Here is a 21603-nt window from a genome sequence, read left to right on the forward strand (position 1 = left end):
CAGTAGCAGTGTTCCAATCCTCATCAAGCCTCTTAGCCATGGCCCTTGTAGTTGGCCCAATATGTCTTGATGTTTGGCTTTCCTTTGGGTTGGTGCTTGGCCCTCTTCCATCATCCCCTCCCCCTTGGAAGGATTTGTCCTCAAATCCAAGTCGTCATTCTCTTCATTGGTACCTACAAAAGGAGACAAGTCAATGACATTAAAAGGGTCCATCACCACAGGGACTATGTTTAGACTTTTCCTTAGTTGGAAACCTATCCTTCCTAAGATGAAGCCAAACTAAGTCTCCTTCCTCTAAAATGATTTCTTTCTTCCCCTTATTGTTGTATTTTACATACTTCTCAGTTTGTTATTGTATTTGCATTTTAACCTTCTCATGCATTTTCTTAACAAATTCAGCTTTGATAGCTCCTTTCTTATGCACAAATTCTTGTGTGTTAGGAAGGGGTAACAAATCTAAAGGAGTAAGAGGGTTAAAAACCATATACAACTTCAAAAGGAGAAGCATTAGTAGTCTTGTGAACTACTCTATTGTAAGCAAATTCAATATGGGGAAGGTACTCATCCCAAGATTTGTGGTTACCCTTCATGATTGCCCTAAGCATAGTACCAAGAGATCTATTGACTACCTCGGTTTGTCCATCTGTTTGGGGATGACATGATGTTGAAAATTGTAGTCTAGTGCCAAGTTTTTCCCAAAGGGTTTTCCAAAAATGGCTTATAAACTTTGGATCTCTATCAGATACTATACTCCTTGGTAAACCATGAAGTCTAAAGAAGAGTTTAGAAATATTTTGAGCATCATCCACTTTGTGGCAAGGAATAAAATGTGCCATTTTACTAAAACGATCCACTACCACAAAGATGGAGTCATGACCTCTTGCAGTCTTAGGAAGTCCTTAGATAAAATCCATGCTAATAATATCTTCCCATGGAGCATTTGCAATCGGTAGAGGGGTATAGAGTCCATGAGGCAATGTTTTAGCTTTAGCTTTTAAACATGAAATACACCTAAAACAATATCTTTGGACATATCTTCTCATGTGTGGCCAATAGAATTTTCCTTTTAAAAGATCAAGAGTTTTGTCAACTCCAAAATGTCCCATGAGACCCCCTTATGTGATTCCTTTACAAGAAGTTTTCTATGTGTACCTTGGGGAATACAAATTTTTCCTTCTTTAAAAAGATACCCCTCGGACACATAGTAACCTTCTTGTGCTCTACGTTCACATTTAGCAAAGATGAATGCAAAGTCTTGGTCTTCTTCATAAAGTTCTTTTATGTTGTCAAATCAAAGAATTTGAGCACCAAGTTTTGAAAAGAACACATGTCTCCTTGAGAGAGCATCCGCCACTATATTTGTGCTTCCCTTCTTGTATTTGATGACATAAGGAAATTGTTCAAGAAATTCCATCCATTTTGCATGTCGTTTATTAAGCTTGTGTTGGCCTTTCAAATATTTTAAAGACTCATGGTCACTATGTATAACAAATTCTTTAGAAACAAGATAGTGTTCCCAAGTCTTTAAGGCCGTCACAAGTGCATAAAGCTCTTTGTCATAGGTGGGGTAGTTAAGGGTGGCTCCTTGAAGTTTTTCACTAAAATAAGCAATTGGATGCCCCCCTTGTAACAAAACCGCACCTATGCCAACCCCCGATGCATCACACTCTAGCTCAAAAGTTTTAGCAAAATTTGGTAAAGCTAGAATGGGTGCATTAGTAAGTTGAGCTTTTATCCTCTTAAAGGCTTGTTCATGCTTTTCACTCCAACAAAATGTAGTGTCTTTCTTCACTAACTCATTGAGTGGTGAAGCTAGACTTGAGAAGTTAGGCACAAAGCGTCATAGAAGCTAGCCAAACCATGAAAGCTCCTAACATCTCCTACATTTTGTGGTGTTGGCCATACTTGGATGGCTTTGATTTTTTCGGGGTCAACATGTACCCCCTTTTTGTTTACTACAAAACCAAGAAAAACTATGCTATCAACACAAAAAGTACATTTATCACTATTTGCAAACAAACTATTATTTCTAAGCACTAGGAAAACTTCCCTAATAGGTGGTCATCTAGGCTTTGACTATAAACTAAGATATCATCAAAATAAACTACTACATATTTACCTATGCAATCTCTCAAGACATGATTCATGAGCCTCATGAAGGTACTAGGTGCGTTAGTGAGACCAAAGGGAATCACCAACCATTCATATAGTCCAAATTTGGTTTTAAAAGCGGTTTTCCACTCATCACCCTCCTTAATTTTAATTTGGTGATATCCACTTTTAAGATCAATTTTGGAAAATATGATTGACCCATGTAGTTCATCAAGTCTTGGGATTGGATGCCTATACTTGATGGTGATATTGTTGATGGCTCTACAATCACAGCACATTCTCCATTTGCCATCCTTTTTGGGCACCAACAAGACAGGTACAGCACAAGGGGTTAGGCTCTTTTGCACCCAACCCTTCTCCAACAAATCTTGTACTTGAGATTCTATCTCCTTTGTTTCCTCGGGGTTAGTTCTATAGGCTGGTCTATTTGGTAGACTTGCCCCCGGAATCAAATCAATTTGATGTTCTATACCTCTAAAAGGAGGAAGTCCTATGGGCCCCTCTTTAGAGAATATATCATCAAATTCATTTAAAAGATCTTTTACTTGAGGAGGTAGAATCATAGTCTCAAGATTGGTGGCAGTGCATGTAAGTGTTCCTTTACAAAAGATAAGGCTAGGTTGTTCAACAAGAAGCATATTTTCAAAGGTATTTTCAATTGTTTTGTCTTGTTGAATGACCTTGTGGGAAGGAACACTCTTCTCCCACGCCTGTTGATCCCTAAGGATTTTCTCTTTTTCTATTTTTGTTTTTTTTTTCTCCTCATCCCTCTTTTGTTTCATTTGTATTTGATCTTTTACCACTTGGGAATGTGGTAAAGGATTAAGTACAAACTTCTTTTTCTTGTGGGTGAAGGTAATCTCATTGGTTAGACCATTGTGCAAGGTTTTCTTATCAAATTGCCATGGTCTACCCAATAAGATGTGGCAAGCTTCCATAGGTACTACATCACATAAAACATTGTCTTTGGTAGTTACCTATAGAAAACTCAACTTTCACTTGTTTATCTACAATTAGTTCCCCATCTTCATTTATCCATTGAAGCTTGTAAGGTTTAGGATGAGGGACTACTTGTAGATTTAACTTTTCAACCAATCTAGTGCTACAACAATTGCAACATGAACCACTATCCACAATGAGAGAACATATGTTTTTTAAAACTTTGCATCTTGTGTGAAAGATGTTCTCTCTTTGTGTTTCTATGGTTACACTAGTTTGGTTGTTGAAGGTTTTTCTAATCATCAATAATTCCCCCTCTAAAGGATAGACTCTTTCATCTCCCCCCCCCCCCCCCTTCTTCTTTCTCACTAGGTTCTTCTTCACAACTAGTATATTCATCTATTCCTTTCAAAAACAAGGTTCTTTGGTTTGGACATTGTGCTTGCACATGTCCTCTTCCAAAGCATTTAAAACATTTAACATCCCTAGTGCGAATGGGTGGAGTGAGCATATCTTTACCTATGGGTTTGGGAGTCTCTTTTGATTTTTCTTTGGATGTACTACCCTCCCTTTTAAAATCTCTTTTTGGATAGGAGTTAGAGTATGAACCTTTCTTTCGACTTGAAGTTTTCCTTAAATTTTGTTGTTCAACTTTGATACATAGTTGAACCAAATCATTCAAGTCTTGATAAGGTAAGAGTTCAACTCTATCTCTTATCTCAAGATTTAACCCACTTAAGAATCTAGCTATGGTGGTGGACTCATTCTTCCTAATGGAGGCTCTCATCATATAGAGTTCCATCTTTTGCCTATACTCCTCTACACTCATTGTTCTTTGTTGGAGTCTTTGGAGTTTGTCCATCAACTCCCTATTATAATAGGAAGGAATATGGCGGCGTCTTAGGGCTCCCCTAAGATCATTCCAATACTCTATGGGAGGTTCCCTGTGAAGACGCCTATCTCTTTCTAAAGTCGTCCACCAATACATAGCATTCCCTTGGAAACTAAGAGTGGCTAGGGGTACTTTTCTCTCTTCACTTACTTTATGGCAAGCAAATAATTGTTCTACCTTCATTTCCCAATCTAAATAGACTTCTACGTTTTCTTTTCCATGGAAATGGGGTAGGTCTACCCTAACCTCTCTTGGGCTTTCTTGTTCTCTTTTATCTCTTCTAGTTCTCCTACGGGGTGGTTGATAATACTCATTTATCTTAAGACTTTCCTCCCCAAAAGAATCATGATTTTGAGAACTAGATGCATGTGAAAGTATTTTTTTAGATTTTTGAGAGTTTTCATCCTTTTCTTTAGCCAATTTCAACTCCTTGATTTGGGCCTCATGCTCCAATTGTCTATATGAGAGTGATTGAAAGTCCTTGGCTAATTGTTTTATAAGAGATTTAATGGACTTTATATCACTTTCACTAGACTTAGAAGAGTGAGTTGGCATGACTAAAGATTTTTGTTTAAAAGTATTTTACTTCAAGAAAGAAAAGGAAAGTAGTGAAGGTAGCTTTCCAGGAAAGAGAGGTGAGTCACTAGGACTTCTTAAGTACCAAGTCTTTCCTTGCCAAAATCTATCCCTCAAAAACTTCATACAATTCTTTTTCTAAGTAAATTACTTAGATCACAATTAGGAATGAAAAGTCAAATTTTATGCAAAGGAAAACAATGCAAAGCAATTAAACAAACAAAGCAAATAAACAATGCTAATCAAGTCATTAACGTAAAGCAATTAGCTAAGCACAATTAAAGATTGCTAACTACAAAGCTTTAAACTAAGCGAATCCTAAGGTGAGGCTTCTAGACACTTGGAGCCATTGAAGACACACCCATCGTCTACATGTGATTAATCCACTAATTAAGCAAGGTTAAATGTAATTACAATTCAAAGAAATACAAAGAAATTGAATTACACAAATTAAAATTCAGATTTCCTAAACTATGCTCTCCTTGGCTTGTAATTGCTCTTCTTTGTTGTGTTCTCCAAAGTGTATGTGTTTGTATTTGTATTTGTATTTACTGCAGCTCCTTGCCTTAACCTCTTATGATTAAACAATTAAAATCTCCAAAACAGTACCTACTAAGTAGAGATAGACTCACCACAAAGTCAATTCACTTAACAAGCACCAATTGTATTTTATCCACCAACAAATTTAGAGGTCAAGAAATGAAAGCAAGAAACAATTTAAATTTTAAAACTGGACTACAGCAAATGGATTTGAATTATATGAGACAACTTAGAAAGAGTTTTGAATGATATTGTACAAGCAAATAAAAATAGGCACTCAACAAAGGATAGCACACAAAAGGAACCTAAAGAAAGGCATTAGAATTGATTAGAAAAACCAAAACAGCACTACTGGAAAATTCAGGTTCACAAAGCGTGACTTAAAATATTTATGCTGAGCTGGCTATTTTGAATTTGCTTCTGAAATTTTAACCACAAACGGTTCAATATCTTAGTAAACTTTTGGCGCTGGAATCACACCAAAACTATGCACCAAGTAATTGTGATAAATTTTTCAAAATTATTGTCCAACTATCGTATATTTTGGCGTCAGGATGCACTCTTTTTTTGTTTTATTTATCATTTTTTCTCTATTTTGTCTTTTCAACTGATTTTTTTTTTCTTGATTTTCCAACACATCAAACTGTATAAATCCAGATTTTCATAATTTTTCTCCAACTTATTTAAAAATCATAACAAAAACAGCCAGCACAGAATTTGAAAAACAGAGTTATCCTAATTCTGGAATTTAAAAACAGAATAAGAAACTTCAAAAACACAATGGAGTAGATGTATATGAATTTGTATGGATCTAGCACACAAATATGAACTCTAACTAAATGAAAAATGCACCAAAGGATCAACAAACACAGAAATATAAATCTGGACTCAAATCAAATCAAGAAACCAAAATTATCAACAAATTCAGCACTACATGAAATTGATGACAAATTAGGAGAAACATGACTTAGACAAAACATAATAGGATTCAGAAATTGAAATGACTCAAGACACATATAATGAACCGAATAGAATTGCAAACAAGACTCAAACAACCTAAAAACAAAATAGCAACACAATTCTATATAGAGTCCTACACAAATGTGAAAATTAGAAGCTCAAGAACAATTTGAACCCAATGCACCGATTGAATTTCTTCAAACAGCACCTAAATCAAATTAAAATGCAAAAAAAAACAAGACAACATGAAGAAGTGAAGAACAAAACGGAAATAAGAACACAGACATAAAAATGAAAGAAGACACTTAGCTCTTGTAGAACCATAGCTCATGATACCAAATGATGGATTTGTGTCTTCTTCTTTCGGTTTTTGAGGTGAATTTGTGGAAGCTCCATGAATTGATGGTGGAACAAGGATCTCACGTAGAGAGCTGGACTCCTTGAAGGTGCATGCTAAGTATGAAGAGTGAGTGGTGAGGCCATCTCACTTGGAAGGTGTAAGTTTCGGAAGATTAAAAGCCTAATCCTAAGAAGTTTTAGGCAAAGAGTGAGAATGGAACAAAATTGGCAGCATTTCACTAATGAATTAATCTTGTAAAAATAGTAGTCAAGACACTCCTTATATAGTACTTTGGAGGCCGGACTTACAGAGAGAAGAGAGAGGGGAATTCAAAAGGTTGGCACATGTGTAAGTGGCGCCTAAATTTCAGCTCATGTGAAGGTAGGTTCTAGAATCCTTCCATGTGTGAAATGTCTAGAACTTACGCTCCATGATGTCTAGGTGTGGGCCGGACCTTAGCTTAATTAGGAAATTCTAATTAAACTTAGGTTTAGCCTTCTAGGTACCTCTTTTGCATGTTTCAACACAATTACAAAAAGAATTTAAACTATTCTACTTTGACAAAAAGTAAAATCTATTCTACGCTTGCTTTAGGACCTCTTGGAACATGTAGAGGTAAGTTTCTCTGCCATCAGTAGCAGTGTTCCAATCCTCATCAAGCCTCTTAGCCATGGCCCTTGTAGTTGGCCCAATATGTCTTGCTGTTTGGCTCTCCTTTGGGTTGGTGTTTGGCCCTCTTCCATCACAAACTACCACAGAGAATTTAGAATAAAATTTAATTAAATATAAACCTCATAATTCATTGCAAAATTATAAGAGTCAACTCAAAAGAGTTTAGTCTTCCATGCAAAGGCAAAACAAAAAGAATTACAAAGAAAAAATAAATATAGGGCTAAGAGCGTTATTTGACTATGAAACTCAACATAAACATGATGTAAAGTGCGATGTTCAGTCTTCCTCATAAATTATTTTTATAATCTTTGTTTCTTTGCACAAAATCGAATCTAGAATCTGTCTGAGGATATTGTTTTACAATTATCTATTGTTTATTTTCTATGTTTCAAGTTATCAAGTAGATAACTTCTTCCCCAATCAATTCCAAATCTTATTATTGCTTTTCTTTCAAATATTTTGTTCCTAAACTCAATTCAGATTTGTGCATTGATGATAATAAAACCCATCACTGTTGCGAGAGATATTTATAGAAGATTTACTTGAACAATATCTTTGAAGAAGATTATTTCTATTTTTGGTACGTTTAACAGGAAATTTTTAATTTCAAAAATTCCAGAGAATATCCCTGGAGAATATTTGCCTCTAATTCTATTTTTTAGATATTGCAGATTTTATTTCTCTAATTCTTTAATTTGATTTTTTTTCCTGTGTTGATTTAAGCAACTTGGACTTTCGCATTCATTCAGACGGTTTAGTAAGAGGCTTCTATCAGACCGTTTAGCTAGACCATCTGCTATGATTATATTACACTTTCTACTATGACTAAACATAACATTATCATAAATAATAGTTAAGGACAAAATAAACTCAATTAGATTAAACAATGAATTTATTCATGATTACGATCCAAAAATCTAAGTTTAATAGTGGGAATGAAATTATGCTCACCATATATACATAACACTAGCCTAATATAACTAAGTTATCATATATATATATATATATATACACACGTAAAACTAGCCTAATATAACTAAGTTAAGAAGAGTTACATCTTAATCTCTTGTTTGGTTATTTTAAGAACTAAGTTATTATCAATATTTTTAGCTTAATGATGACTATTTAGTCACATCTTAATATATTATAAATATTTTGAATGATTTATTTATAAAAGTGTAGATCAACTAATATTTGAATCTCGTACAACATACAACACACATGAAAATATTTTCCCTCACATTGAACTTGATGCTATAGACTAAGCATATCAAGACCTACTATAATAATTTCCAATTTTGTAAGCATTGCATTTGAAACTACACAATTTATAAAAGGCAAAGATCCAATTACATTAACTATTTTTTTATAGAATTACTTACTCATATAGTTTTACTTTGACTTATGAGACTCTATTAGTATTCAGTTTCACATAAGAGATGTAGTAGGTGTTCAAAATATTCTTTACATGTTGATTTCTTATCATTGTCATGCAATAATAATGAAATTTTGATACGTTTGTTGAATATGATTCCATAAATAAGACATTTTCTAATGATTTGGTAAGAAGATCATGTTATTTTGTCATTTCTAAATCCATAAAGGATGTCAACATTCACTACAAAAAAACATGTATGACAGTCATAAAGGTACCACATAAACATTCACTACAGATGTAAAATGTGGCGGTTATAAACGTCAAGTTATACGAAAATAACCGCCACCACATACATGTTTTTTTGTAGTGAATGTTGACATCCTTTATGGATTTAGAAATGACAAAATAACATGATCTTCTTACCAAATCATTAGAAAATGTCTTATTATGCATTGTATAATGTGGCGGTTTTAAGCGTGTAATTTACGTCAGTTATAAATGTCGTAATTTTCAAACTGGTAAACCAATTCCAACGTAAATTGTGACAGTTATAAACGCCACTTAATACGGTATAGTATGGCGTTTATGATAACCTTTATGACTGTCATAATTTAAATATTAAATATTTTATTTTATTTTTAATATTTTATTTAATTTTGTTTTATAATTTAATTTCATATTATAATTAAATTTCATATTATAATTAAATTTCATATTATAATTAAATTTCATATTATAATTAAATTTCATATTACAATTAAATTTAATATTATAATTAAATTTCATATTATAATTAAATTTCATATTATAAATCAATTTCATAATATTATTTAATTTTATATTATAATTAAATTTCAATACACAATTAAGTTTCATAATATAATTAAATTATAATATATATTAATTTCATAATACAATTACTTCATAATATAATTAAAATTGAGAAATATAATAATGAAAAGATGACTTCATTCATTCATTTAAAGGACAAAGTTGAAAATGTCAAACTAATCCAAATAACAAGTAAATTAAATTGTCAAAATATAAATTGTTTCACTTTCTAAACATATTAGAACTAAAACTCCAACCCTAATTTGTCTTATTGCCTCCACTTGATCTTATACTTTGGTTTGGTGATGGAGCATCACTTCAAACATCCGGTGCCTGAAATAAGTTAAAATATGTTTATAGTTAACTGACAATTTTTAAAAAAAGAAATGAAAACAGTATTAGAATAAAATTTTAAGTATATAATTTATACCTCATTAATAGATGGTTGTACCAAATTTTTTGCCATTGCAACTTAATGTTCTGGCACGTCTGGTCTAGAAGCAATGTAGGCTAGCAGAGTATGCATTTGGCTCTTTACAGTTGCAAGTTCAGTTGCCACCTGGTCTACCTTTTCTTCAACATTTGTTGAAGACCCACCACTAGAGGAACCATGATTCATATTGCTTAACCTTGTTGTGGATTTCCTGAAAGCAAGGGTTGGACAAGCTCCATATGAAAGTCCTTTGACCCTCCCTGGATGGTCCTTTCCAAAAATGACACCAACTGGATCATTCGGAGATATATCTGATGCAGTGTCTGGATTTTGCAGCATTAGCTCATCAATTTTTTCCTATATAAAAATGGAAGCAACCAACATTAAAAAAGAAACACAGTCCATGTAGAAAAACAATAACAATAATAATGAAAATACTATTTATCAAACCCAAAACTTCATGCACATATAATCCAAGGAACTAGGAAATCTGCAATCTCTTATAAAGAAAATATGTTCCCAAAACAATCAAAAATAGTCCAAAACAGCATCCAAAATAGGCCACAACAATCCAAAATAGTCCAAAATAATATGTACTCATGACATAGACAATTTGGCCCCAAAACAGTTCAAAACAATGTAAAAATAGTTCAAGACAGTATCCAAAACAGCCCAAAACAGTATAAAACCCATGGCAGAGACAGTATATTCCCAAAACAGTCCAAAACAATGTAAAAAATAGTCCAAGACAGCATCCAAAATAGCCTAAAACAATCCAAAACAGTCCAATACAATATAAACCCATGGCAGAGATAATATGTTCCTAAAACAATGTCCAAAATAGTCCAAGACAGTATCCAAAATACCCTAAAATTGATATATGTTATTAGAACTTACCCCAATGTCCATTGCTTCATCATTAACATATGTGTCATTCTTCCTCTTGTGTGTGATCTTCCACATCTCAGCTCAGCCAATGTTCCTACCAGTTCCAATTCTCTATACATTCCAAAAAGGATAATATAATTACAAAAAATCATAATATATTATAAATCAAAATATATGTGAAATTCACAAAGCTATATATAAATAAATATACCAAATTATTCCTCCTTCTTGACAATGGCATAGCACCACCAGTTTGAGGAATAGTTTCTTTCTTTCTTATATCTCTATTCCTATTACACAGTTTCTACAAAGTAAAATGAAATTAGTTTTTGCAAATTTAAAATCAAGCTTAGTGAAAATACATGAAATGAAAAGTATGTACCACTGTGGAAGGCTTGAGACAATAATCCACAAATATAGCCCACTGCTCCATGCTAAGACCATCTGGAATATTCTTTATTAGGTCATTTCTGCTTAACAGTGGGTCATAGAATCATTCCAGAGCTTGCATCTATACTCCCTCCATAATTTGCCAATTTTGAACATAACATCTCTTTTAGCAAGGTCTTCATTTATCTTGAAGCAAAAACGAGTCTTCAAATAATACAACAATTAGTCCATATATATATTCAAAAAAAGAAATAGAATGTACATATTTAATGTTGTATTGAATGTAGGGTCAATTACCTTTAGTGTACTCTCCCATATAGTATCCTTGTAAGTATCAGGCACAGATGACCAACTTTCAAAACTTATAGGCAACAATATATGATTTCCTACTAGTTGTCCACAAACTCCAGCAAGCAAACCACATGCTTCTCCAATGGGTTGAAAGTTGTCATCATAGTCGAAAACCACACGTATTCCACTGGGCAAGTTATGAGCATCCCTAACCTTGAGCTTCATTTTCTGAGTAACTCCATGCTCATCTACAAAGTATAATACATTAAGGCATCTGCAATGAAAGTAATTAAATGAAAAGAAAAACACAATAGAAAAATTAACATATCTTTACCTATAGTATCAATAAACCAATAGTGGTTTGACTGCCTACCTTTTCTTGGTGGCACCCTTTCTGCTTCAGATTCTGATGTATGCGGTTGTGTAGGCTGAGGGGTATGTGGTTCTGCAGATATTAGAGTAGGTATATGTTAGGATTTCAAGTGTTAGTTTGGCCTTACATTGGATAGGAATGAACCTCAAGAGCAATATATAAAAAGGAAGACTCACATGATGTCTTAAAGTTTTAGCTTAGATGTAGTGTATTGGCTTTCTTATATGGAGTTCATGACTCATAATGTTAAATCTCCCCGACAGCGTTTACCCTTGTAAGAACCCAACAAATGGTGCAGTGATCATAGAACAAACATGTGAGGTTGAATAATCTTGTAATGTTAAACCTCCTTGTATTGAAAGTTCTCTTGATAAGGAATTTTAGGTAAGTATGTTTTGTTGTGATAAAAATAGTACTACAAAGTGGGTAATCACTATTTTTTGAGGGGAAACTCGAACTTAAATGAGAGATTGTTAAGATTCAAGTGTTAGTTTAGTCTTACATTGAATAAGAATGAGTCTACATAACATTATATAAGGAAAAAGACTCACATAATCATATATTTAAGATTTTGAATTAAAGGTGATGTCTTGACTTTTATATATAGAATACTGATATAACTCATTGGTGTTGAATATCCTTAATATCGTTTTTCATTACAAGAATTCAACATGAAGTTTTAAATAAAAAATGACATGAAGTTTTAAATAAAAAATACACACTACAAAAAATCGTGTATAAAGTGGCAGTTTTAATACGGCAGTTATTAATAACCGCCACAAATTTTCGTATAATACGACATTTGACTAACCACCACAATTATCCTTCAAAATATGTCATTTTGAACCGCTATAATTATCCTTCAAAATATGTCATTTTGAACCGCCATGAATATCATTCAAAATAAAAATCTCACGTTTTCCTTCCCTTCATACACTATTCCTTATTATTTCCAATTATTTTTGAAAACTTGACTCGTAGAACCCCGAAACTCTCTTCCCTCTCTCTTCCTTTTCTCTCTGTTAAACACACAAACCCTAATGAAATCCTCACGAAGCCTCCACCCTCATCACGAAATCCTCCACACGAAACCCTCTCTGATTCATGAAACCTCTGTACTTTACCTTCACTCATTCGCGCACCCTAAACCCAGTGCTCATTATCGCGCCCTTCATTATTCGCCATCACCGATACGCGCAAGGATTTGAAACTTTTGTCCGCGAACCCTACCTCTCCTCACTCTCGCATTCACGTGTTAACTCTCTGCCACTGTCCGCGACGGTCTACCACTGTCCGCCACGATAGAGAGAGAAATGGCGACCAACATTGGAATCATGGATGCGGCTTACTTTGTCGACAGATATGAGATTCTTTCTTGGATCAACTCGACTCTACAACTCAGTCTCTCCAAAATCGAAGAGGTTTATCTTCTCTTTTTATACTTTAATTTGATTGTCTTCTATAATTTCTTAGTTTATCTATTTCGTTGGATCGTTAATTTTTCAGGCATGTTCCGGCGTTGTTCACTTCCAGCTTCTCGATGCGGCTCATCCTAGGATAATAAAAGAGTTATGCCGCCATATAGCATATTTGCATTGGAAAATTACAAAGTACTTTTCAGACACTTAATGATCTTATTAAGTTTAGGACTAAAGGTATCTGTGCTTACAATCTCAGTACTGGAACTTTTTGTTTAATTTTTTATTGACTATTGTGGCTTTTGTCTCTGTGTGTGGTGCTTTTCGTATAATCTAACATCACGATCATTGGTTGATGATGTGCTTAAGAAGGTTGATGGACTGAAGCCAATTGTTGATGAGCTTGGAGTTCCACTATCACAACTTGCGATTGCATGGTGTGCTGCTAATTCCAATGTTTCTTCTATTATTTGTGGTGCTACAAAGGAGTCTCAGGTTAGTTCTTTTAGCTGTTTAAGGAGATTGCTAGTTTATCTATTATTGAAATGTTGATTTTTGTTAGAATGTTGATTGGAAATTGTTGAAATGTTTTTCAGATGACAATTCCTATGAGCTAGGATTATTGGTCATTTTGTCTAGTATTGAATTTTGTTCTTGATGAGTTATGAGATGAAAGGATAAGTGTTGTTTTGATTGTGTGGTTCTTTCTGGAGGTGGTGTTAGCAGTGTTTTCAGCAATGGTTGAAGGGTGAAGAAAAGAAGAAGGTGGGATTTGAGAGAGCGGTGGCATGGTAGAGTGAGTTTCAGTTTCCTTTTCTGTAGTGTGACCTTGCATCTAAGTGGTTTGGGCTAATGATTGGTTTGATTTGAGTTTATCTGCTAGTACATGCTTGCAGCAAAGGAAAAAGGCTTTGATTTTATATATTCTCACCCTTATCTAACTTTTAGAGTATTGTTTATAGTCTTTTTCTGTGGCTACTCCAGAAGGAATTTTTGTGAATTGAAGTAAACTAATTGAGGAAAGTGTTAGAATTTGTGTAGGGCTACACTGTAGTTGGTAATAGAAATGGTAACATTTGGTAGGAAAATAGGTAGTGGTGGTAATTGATTAGATTCCCGTGGGCATGTTGATAATATTCATAAAAATGGATTAATTATACGTTTTATAATGTTGATAATAAGTGGTTCCTGGGTATATATGTTTCTTGATGGCTAATAAAAAAAACACGTGAAGTATAAGTTTATAGTCGTACACTAGTATTTTAGTAGATTTGAGAAGTCAAATTTGTGAATTCCATAATACTAAACTCTCCATCACATGACATTTCTCATACATTTATTATGTAGGTTATAAAGTCAAAAATCCATTAATCAGAGTTCAGATTTAATAATTTTATATTATGGTTTCTTTTCTAGCTTCACAATCATCTAGCAGCTTCATAACTTCACAACCATCACTCCAAGTAAGTTTGTTTTAGTTAACTTTTTTACTTCAGTTTAATATATAATATATAATATATATTATATATTGGCGTTTGGTTCTTAATTTATTTGACATTTTAATTGGTATAATTCAATCGATCTTGGGAGGAGTGTCTTTTGGGATATGAAGAATCGTCTTCCTCGAAGCATCTCAACATTGGACTGGGAGAACAACTTTGTTTCTGTTTACAGCAAGGATAATCCAAACTTGCTTTTCAGCATGTGAGTGTTGATTATTTTCAGCAATACCAATTCCTTTTTATCTTTCCCTTTTTTCATTGCATTCAAGCCTTTAAGAATATTTAACTGGCCTTGGATGTCTAATTTATCATGATTATGGTTGAAAATATAGTTTTAATTGGTGAGTGAAGTTGAATTGTGGATAGTCTGTGAAGAGGTCATCATTGGTTTCCCATGGTCTTTGTTTGTTTTCAGGGCTTATGACCTATTTTCGAGAGGCAACTGTGCATACCCAAGAGCTGTTAGATTTGCTAGTTAAATGTGAAAATAAAATTCAGACTCGTATTAAGATTGGGCTCAACTCAAAGATGCCTAGCAGGTAATTAATTCTTTTTTTTATGGTACGTATATTAGTTGTTTCTTAATATTTTATTCATAAATAGTGGGTTTTAATGTTCAAATCTATGCTCCATTGTATCTTTTATCAGGTTCCCACCTGTCTTTTTCTACACTCCTAAAGAAATTGGAGGGCTTGGATTATTGTCCATGGGTCACATTTTGATTCCACAAAGTGATCTTCGATACAGTCAGCAAACAGATGTTGGAGTAACCCACTTCAGGAGTGGAATGAGTCACGAGGAGGACCAACTCATTCCCAACCTTTATCGTTATATATAGGTGAACCTTAATTATCTTCCTCTTACATGTACTAATCTATATGCATTTTCCTTGTCATGTGGTTTATGAAGAGTCATCTATTAAAATAAACTTTATCTTTATGTTCTCTTGGATCATGCAGCCTTGGGAGAGCGAGTTCATTGATTCATAGCGTGTCTGGGCTGAATATGCATTGAAAAGACAGGAAGCATAGGCACAAAACAGACGTTTGACCCTCGAAGATCTGGAAGTGAGTTTTTGTTGACTTTTTATTGACCTTAATATTTGTGTTTAGGTAGTTGTCATGACTCTGGATAATACAGTGGTAATGTGCATGTGTTTTTCTTTGAGACAAATCTACTTATTAACACTCTGTTTCAAAAGAATAGGCACACTTTGGCTTATGATAAAGGATGGAGAGTGCGCACTGATTTCAAGCATTACCAAGTTCTGAAACAAAACCCCTTCTGGTGGACACATCAGAGGCATGATGGGAAGTTGTGAAACTTGAACAATTACCAAACTGATGTTACTTGAACTTTTGAACAATTATGTATTTTAATTTTAAACTTATTAAGGATGTATGAACTTTTTATGTGTTTTAATTTTCAATTGCATATAAACTTTTGAACATTATTATGTGTCTTTAATTTTCAATAAAATGTATGGATGCTTTTATAACTTTATACATTATTTTATTTTATTATGAAAAATGGGTGATTAAATTTTATAATTGTATAAAACAGATTATAAAAAAGTGGTGGTTAAATTTTATAATTGTATAAAATAGATTATAAAAAAGTGGTCGTTAAATTTTATTTATTCAGAATTAAAATTACATCAGTTAAAAATGTCACTACTTACGTATATTATGACACCAGAATCTTTTTCAATGAATGTAAATAGCGACAGTTATAACTGACACTACTTACATATATTATGGCGTTAAAATCTCCTTCAATGAATGTAAATTACGACAGTTATAACTGACAATATTTACATATAAAAACCGCCACTATTTACACTATGTTTAAAGTGGCGGGTGTTGCGGCGGGTAGCGTAAGACCGCCACATTAAACTTTGTGGCGGCCAGTTCTATGGCGGTTTGGGAAACCGCCACAAGCGTATATTGTGGCGGTTATAAACGTCAGTTTATATGAAAATAACCGTCACAATATACACTTTTTTTTGTAGTGACATGATTGATGTCCCTCATAAAATATAAAAAAAATAATAATAATTTTTATTAATTTGATATATATTTGTATCCTTAATTATGAATCTATAATATACACATATCTCATAACGAAGTTCCATATACGTTGTGCATATTTTATATTTTATAATGAAGTTCACATATATCAAACTATTATTTGGTGAAGAAAAAAAGTTATGCATCTAATATAATTCTGAAATCATATTTTGGCCTAAAACTTAGATATTGTTTAAAATATTTAAATAGAAATAAGATACAAAAAGATCAACACCCAACCAACGCTAATCCAAGTTTATATTTCTGATCATTGTTGGACTGGATTTGAAGTGAGTAATTTAATTCTAATATATTTAAATAATTCATTTCATTGTAAAGTAATTCATATATATTTACAAGAGTAACGAGCGATACAATTTTTATTAGAAAGAATATATAGAAGTAAAAACTACTTTTCATTCACGTGTTAATTCTTTTATGAATAGAGAAATTAATGAGATAAGTAATTTGCGTGCCATTTTATGAGCATAAAATTAAAACTATTATTCGTAGCAGAGATAAGTCATTGGTCTATATGTGGAGACTTTTGTGGGTTTTTTATTAAGATATTTTTTTCTTGTTATTTTTTAAATTATAAAATTGTGTTCTAAATGCGAAAACAAGTTAAAGTTAAAAAATCAAAATACATAAACGTTAAAATTAAAGAAATTGCTTTGTGAGCCATTTCTTAAGAAATTAAAGAGCAGTAGAACACTTCTAAAAAATATCGTTTTTTTAATAATTGAGTAGTTTTTCTTAATTAGAAAAGCGCAATTGAGTAGCTGAAATAAATAAATGGTTTGTTCAGCAAAAAAATGTTTAAATTAAGAACTTTACAAATTAACCATATCATATAAATTTAAATGATAAAATAATTATTAATTCTGCTCCTAAAGAAAGACAAATGTATTACTTTTGAGTTGTGGATGCAAGACATAGTGGGCTTATCGAGTCTTTATTAAAATTAATTAAAAGAAATAATTTCAGAATTTAAACTTATTTTTCATCTTATAGACAATTTTAAAATTTGTTTAATCCACAACCAATCATTATGATTGAATAGACAATGTCTATAATATCATTTAGCTTAGTAGAGGCTTATTGATTAGTAGTTATGTGAGTGCAAGTACTATAATTTAAAAATAAAATAAAATAAAATAAAAAAATAAAAAAAAACTATTTTCAAAAACAGGAAAAATCATCTTCCTTGTTCGTTATCAATCTCCCAAATCAAATCTAACTTCTATGATCCAATTTTTCAAAATAAAAAGGTTAAATATTTTTTTAATTTCTTAATTTAAATAAAATTAAACAAATTATCTATCAGTTATCTGGGTTCATGGGGAAGCCTAACCTTTAAAGGGAGCAATCATAAAATATATTATCATAGGAATTTTAATGTATCAGAAAGAATATATCATAATCATGTGTGATGCTGAAGCAATTACTGAGGAATGATGTCATTCACAACAACAAACAGAAAACAAATATTTGATTTTCCTTTTATCAATCTACCAAACTTTCTTTCTGTGTTTGATTTTCCTTTCACTATAAAAAGGAAAAACACAATGATGGAGAACTGAAACATTTCAAGCAAATCCTATCATAGATTTGAGCTTATAGACAATGTAGCATATACTGTATATACAGGCACAGAAAGCCAATATTCATCCTCGAATCATCTTCTTTGCACAATCCTTGCAACAAAGCTTACCAAAAAAAGTAAAGTGAACTTCTGCCCTTGACACAAGGCATCCACAATGCAACCTCTGAAAAACAAAATCAATAGTTCTTACTTCAATATAGAGATTGAAAATAAAGACACCATCGATTGTAGGCATAGCAATCTCTTTTAGCCAAGAAATAAAAATGAAAAAGTTCCAAACTTACCTTCTTGCAAATAGCACACTCTAACCATCCCTCGGTATTCTTGTGAAATGTCTCACAAAAGGATCCTTTTTCATAAAGAGAGCTACATTTTCAAGGTTCAAACCAGTTATGGAAGGAAATTATGGAGATGAATCAAATCTTAAATTATTCAAATGGGGAAATTAACAATGTATAAGGGTCAAATAAAACAAATACTTTGGATAAAGCAAACCATACATATGTGTAAGTTCCTTGTGACCGGAATGCAAGAAACTGTCATATAAATTTACCTTTGGCAATGTAAATATATGATCAAGAGCTGATACTGACATTCAAAGCCACACAAGTTTAGAAACTACAACTTGCAATAGTTTAGGCAAAAAACTTAACTTGCGAGAAAAAAATCTACTTGTAAGGGTGAAGTTTCATCAAATTGTTTGGTAAACAACCACAATACTCCCTAGTTAGACATGCACTCTAACAGAATAATTTCACTGCATATATAGAACCCAGCAGAATAGTATTTTCACGACAAGCTCAGAACAACAGTCAAGTATTAATCTATTAAAAAGGCCTGTTAGTGCCATAGTATTACAATAATCTGAACACTATAACTAGTCATAAAAGAAAGTTGTTGCAGTCACAACTCAACCATCACTGTTTAGTAATTCAATTGAATTTTTTTTCTACACATATCATAGTTTTCAATTTTCATATGTTTTATTGAGCATTAAATATATAAAAATACCATTAGGAGAACAGGTCAAAAGAAAAAAAGACAAGTAGGGAGAAGAATAACTACTTTTATTGTCTGAAAAGTTATAAAACTGACAGAAAATAAAGCCTGCTAAATAGGCGACGGAGAAACAGAAAAACTGAAAAGCAAACGCGAAAACGGCAACAGGGGAACGCAATAGGCAATACTTTTGTGATAGAATAACACCCAACAGCAACACGATTTCACAAACCCATCAAGAACTTATAAAGATTAGTAAACATATAAAAACCATGAAGGAATCAATTAGAAAATGTACATCTATTGAAGAAACAAGAGAAAGAAAAAAAGAAGAAGAAAAGATAGTTATAAATAAAGAAAATGAAGGTACCCGCATCTGTGGCAGAGCTGAGCTACAGTACCATCGCCAAGCGGCCATCCGGTAAGGAAGGTTGTTGACTTGGACTTGCAATGAATGCAGGTGAACTCGTTGTTAAGAGAAAAAGCAGAAGAAGAAGAAGAAGAAGCAGCAGCAGAAGAAGAAGAAGAAGCAGCAGCAGAAGAAGAAGTAGTGGAGGAAGAAGAGGAAGAAGAAGCCATCGAAGCTCTTAGCCACACACAGAAGACAGAGAATTCTGAGAAAAACAATATAGAGTGACCAAAATGAAAGACAAGCAAGCCATGCAGTATATAACCCCTTCTCAATGACAAGCCCAATATTACCCAACTTCAGATTAAAATTATTATATTATAATAAAGATATACTTTAATAACTTTAATAATCATATAATCGTAATAAAAAAATAATAATAAATAATAATAGTAAATAATAATAATAATAATAATAATAATAAAATTATAAATAATAAATAATATTAATGAGTAAAACTAATATTGCACTATTAAAATTCAAGGTAAATTAAATTTGAAGAATTTACTTAGATTAGACCGCTTTATTTATCATAATTAAGCTATGCCAAAGTAAGTCACACTTATTATTTAATAAAATAATCATTTTCCCTTTCTTTGGAAAGAACGAAAGAAACAGAGGTTCAGGAAGTAGGCAAGTGGCAAAAGAAAAAAAAAAGAGATAAATAAGACGAAAAATAGAAATCCTTTATTCAAAGAATTTCTTTTAAAAAGGGGATAGAAATTTAATTAATAAATTGTTACAAGAGAAATCATTTTTATTCAAAACTATTGTGTTTTATTCATTTAAATTTTTAAATAATAGATCTATATAATCAATTATAGTCATCTATAATAAAATATATGAACAATGTGTTAACGCAAATGAACATGGCGTATTTTTACACGTACTTTATTTTTCTCTATCAATTTTTTTTTTATATTTTTCAAGGGACCTATATTTTATTTATCCTATTTCAATTATACCTTTTCATTCTCTTAAGATGTAATCTTTGAAATGCTGTAGTCAAAATCATTTATGAACTAACTTATATTACAAGTTTTTTTCATATATACTTTTCAAATAGAAAAATAAGAAAAGAATAATAAATTTCATTGTATATTAAATTTAAGTGATTGACAAGTTAAAAATAAATTTCAAAATCATATAACGTCGACAATTACTTCTTGCACCTTATCAAATTTAAACCTGCAACTAATTTTTATTTTCATGTGAAATGATAAAAATATTCTTAAATAAGAAGGAAATACATATAAAAATACATTCAAAATCGCCTTTTCGAAATATATTTCTAGACTTTTTTTCCAGCATAAATTTTTGGCATTCCAAAATTACATTTTCATAATGAAATATTTACATTTAAATTCTATTTCAGATTTTAATTTCTAAAACACAATAATGTATTCTGGATTTGTTTCTCTAGAATGTATTTTTTCAATTCTGGATTTTCATTTTTAAAGTGAAGAGCATTTTTGGAAATTTAAGAATATGTAGGGAGGTTCAAAATGGTTGGGTATAGGATGAATTTGCCTATAATGTATTCTGGTTTGCTTCACCACATTGATTATTGGGCTATCAATGAAGTCACATGCTTAATGGTTTTTAATTTCCAAAAATGCACTTTATTCTGAAAATAAAAATCCGACAGTGATTATTGAGTTTCGGAAATAAAAATCAGAAACAAAAATTAAATTTCTATTTCCGAAAAAAAAATCCAAAAATTAAAAATAATACATTCCAAAAAAAAAAATCCTTGTGTTTTGGAAAAGAAAATTCGAAAACAAAAATGAAAAATCCATTCCGAATAAGAAAATCCGTAATATAGAAAATTCATTCCAGAAAAAAAAATCCAGAACACATTTAGTAAAAGGAAGTGCAGAAGGTATTTTTATATGCACCTATTTTTTTAAGGACATTTTCACCTTTTCCGCTGGAATCGGTTGCGGTGATATGGTGGAGGAAGCAATTGCCTAGGTAAAACAGGG

General features: G+C 32.1%; 2 protein-coding genes and 1 long non-coding RNA gene across 6 annotated transcripts; 2 read left to right on the top strand and 1 right to left on the bottom strand.

The window, feature by feature from the left end:
* The first annotated feature begins 12579 nt into the window (after positions 1–12579).
* LOC137835361 (probable voltage-gated potassium channel subunit beta) lies at positions 12580–14496 on the top strand. 2 transcript variants are annotated; one of them, XR_011085077.1, is made up of 5 exons: positions 12580–13036; positions 13122–13270; positions 13403–13528; positions 13630–13829; positions 14450–14496. XR_011085077.1 is itself a non-coding variant. In XM_068643836.1 (3 exons), exons 1-3 carry the CDS (start codon positions 13187–13189, stop codon positions 13648–13650), a joined length of 228 nt encoding a protein of 75 aa, XP_068499937.1. In that variant the 5' UTR covers positions 12580–13186; the 3' UTR covers positions 13651–13743. The 2 variants fall into 2 exon arrangements, 1 of the variants encoding a protein (XP_068499937.1); XM_068643836.1 differs by lacking the exon at positions 14450–14496 and having other exon boundaries at positions 12580–13270; positions 13406–13528; positions 13630–13743.
* Positions 14497–14602: 106 nt separating this feature from the next.
* Positions 14603–15985, top strand: LOC137835363 (uncharacterized). Of its 3 annotated transcripts, none has more exons than XR_011085080.1 (5): positions 14603–14737; positions 14951–15074; positions 15184–15373; positions 15495–15602; positions 15737–15985. It is a non-coding gene; the product is annotated as an uncharacterized lncRNA (long non-coding RNA). The 3 variants fall into 3 exon arrangements; XR_011085079.1 differs by having other exon boundaries at positions 15742–15985; XR_011085078.1 differs by lacking the exons at positions 15184–15373; positions 15495–15602 and having other exon boundaries at positions 15742–15985.
* Positions 15986–18041: 2056 nt separating this feature from the next.
* Positions 18042–19840, bottom strand: LOC137834470 (B3 domain-containing transcription repressor VAL1-like). The gene is made up of 3 exons (XM_068642512.1): positions 19580–19840; positions 18495–18576; positions 18042–18373 (listed from the first exon to the last, which is right to left on the bottom strand). The coding sequence occupies exons 1-3, from the start codon at positions 19786–19788 to the stop codon at positions 18272–18274; spliced, it is 393 nt and encodes a 130-aa protein (XP_068498613.1). The 5' UTR covers positions 19789–19840; the 3' UTR covers positions 18042–18271.
* Between the last annotated feature and the right edge of the window lie 1763 nt (positions 19841–21603).

Source organism: Phaseolus vulgaris, chromosome 5 (assembly GCF_000499845.2).
Source record: "Phaseolus vulgaris cultivar G19833 chromosome 5, P. vulgaris v2.0, whole genome shotgun sequence".
NCBI classification, from domain to species: Eukaryota; Viridiplantae; Streptophyta; class Magnoliopsida; order Fabales; family Fabaceae; genus Phaseolus; species Phaseolus vulgaris.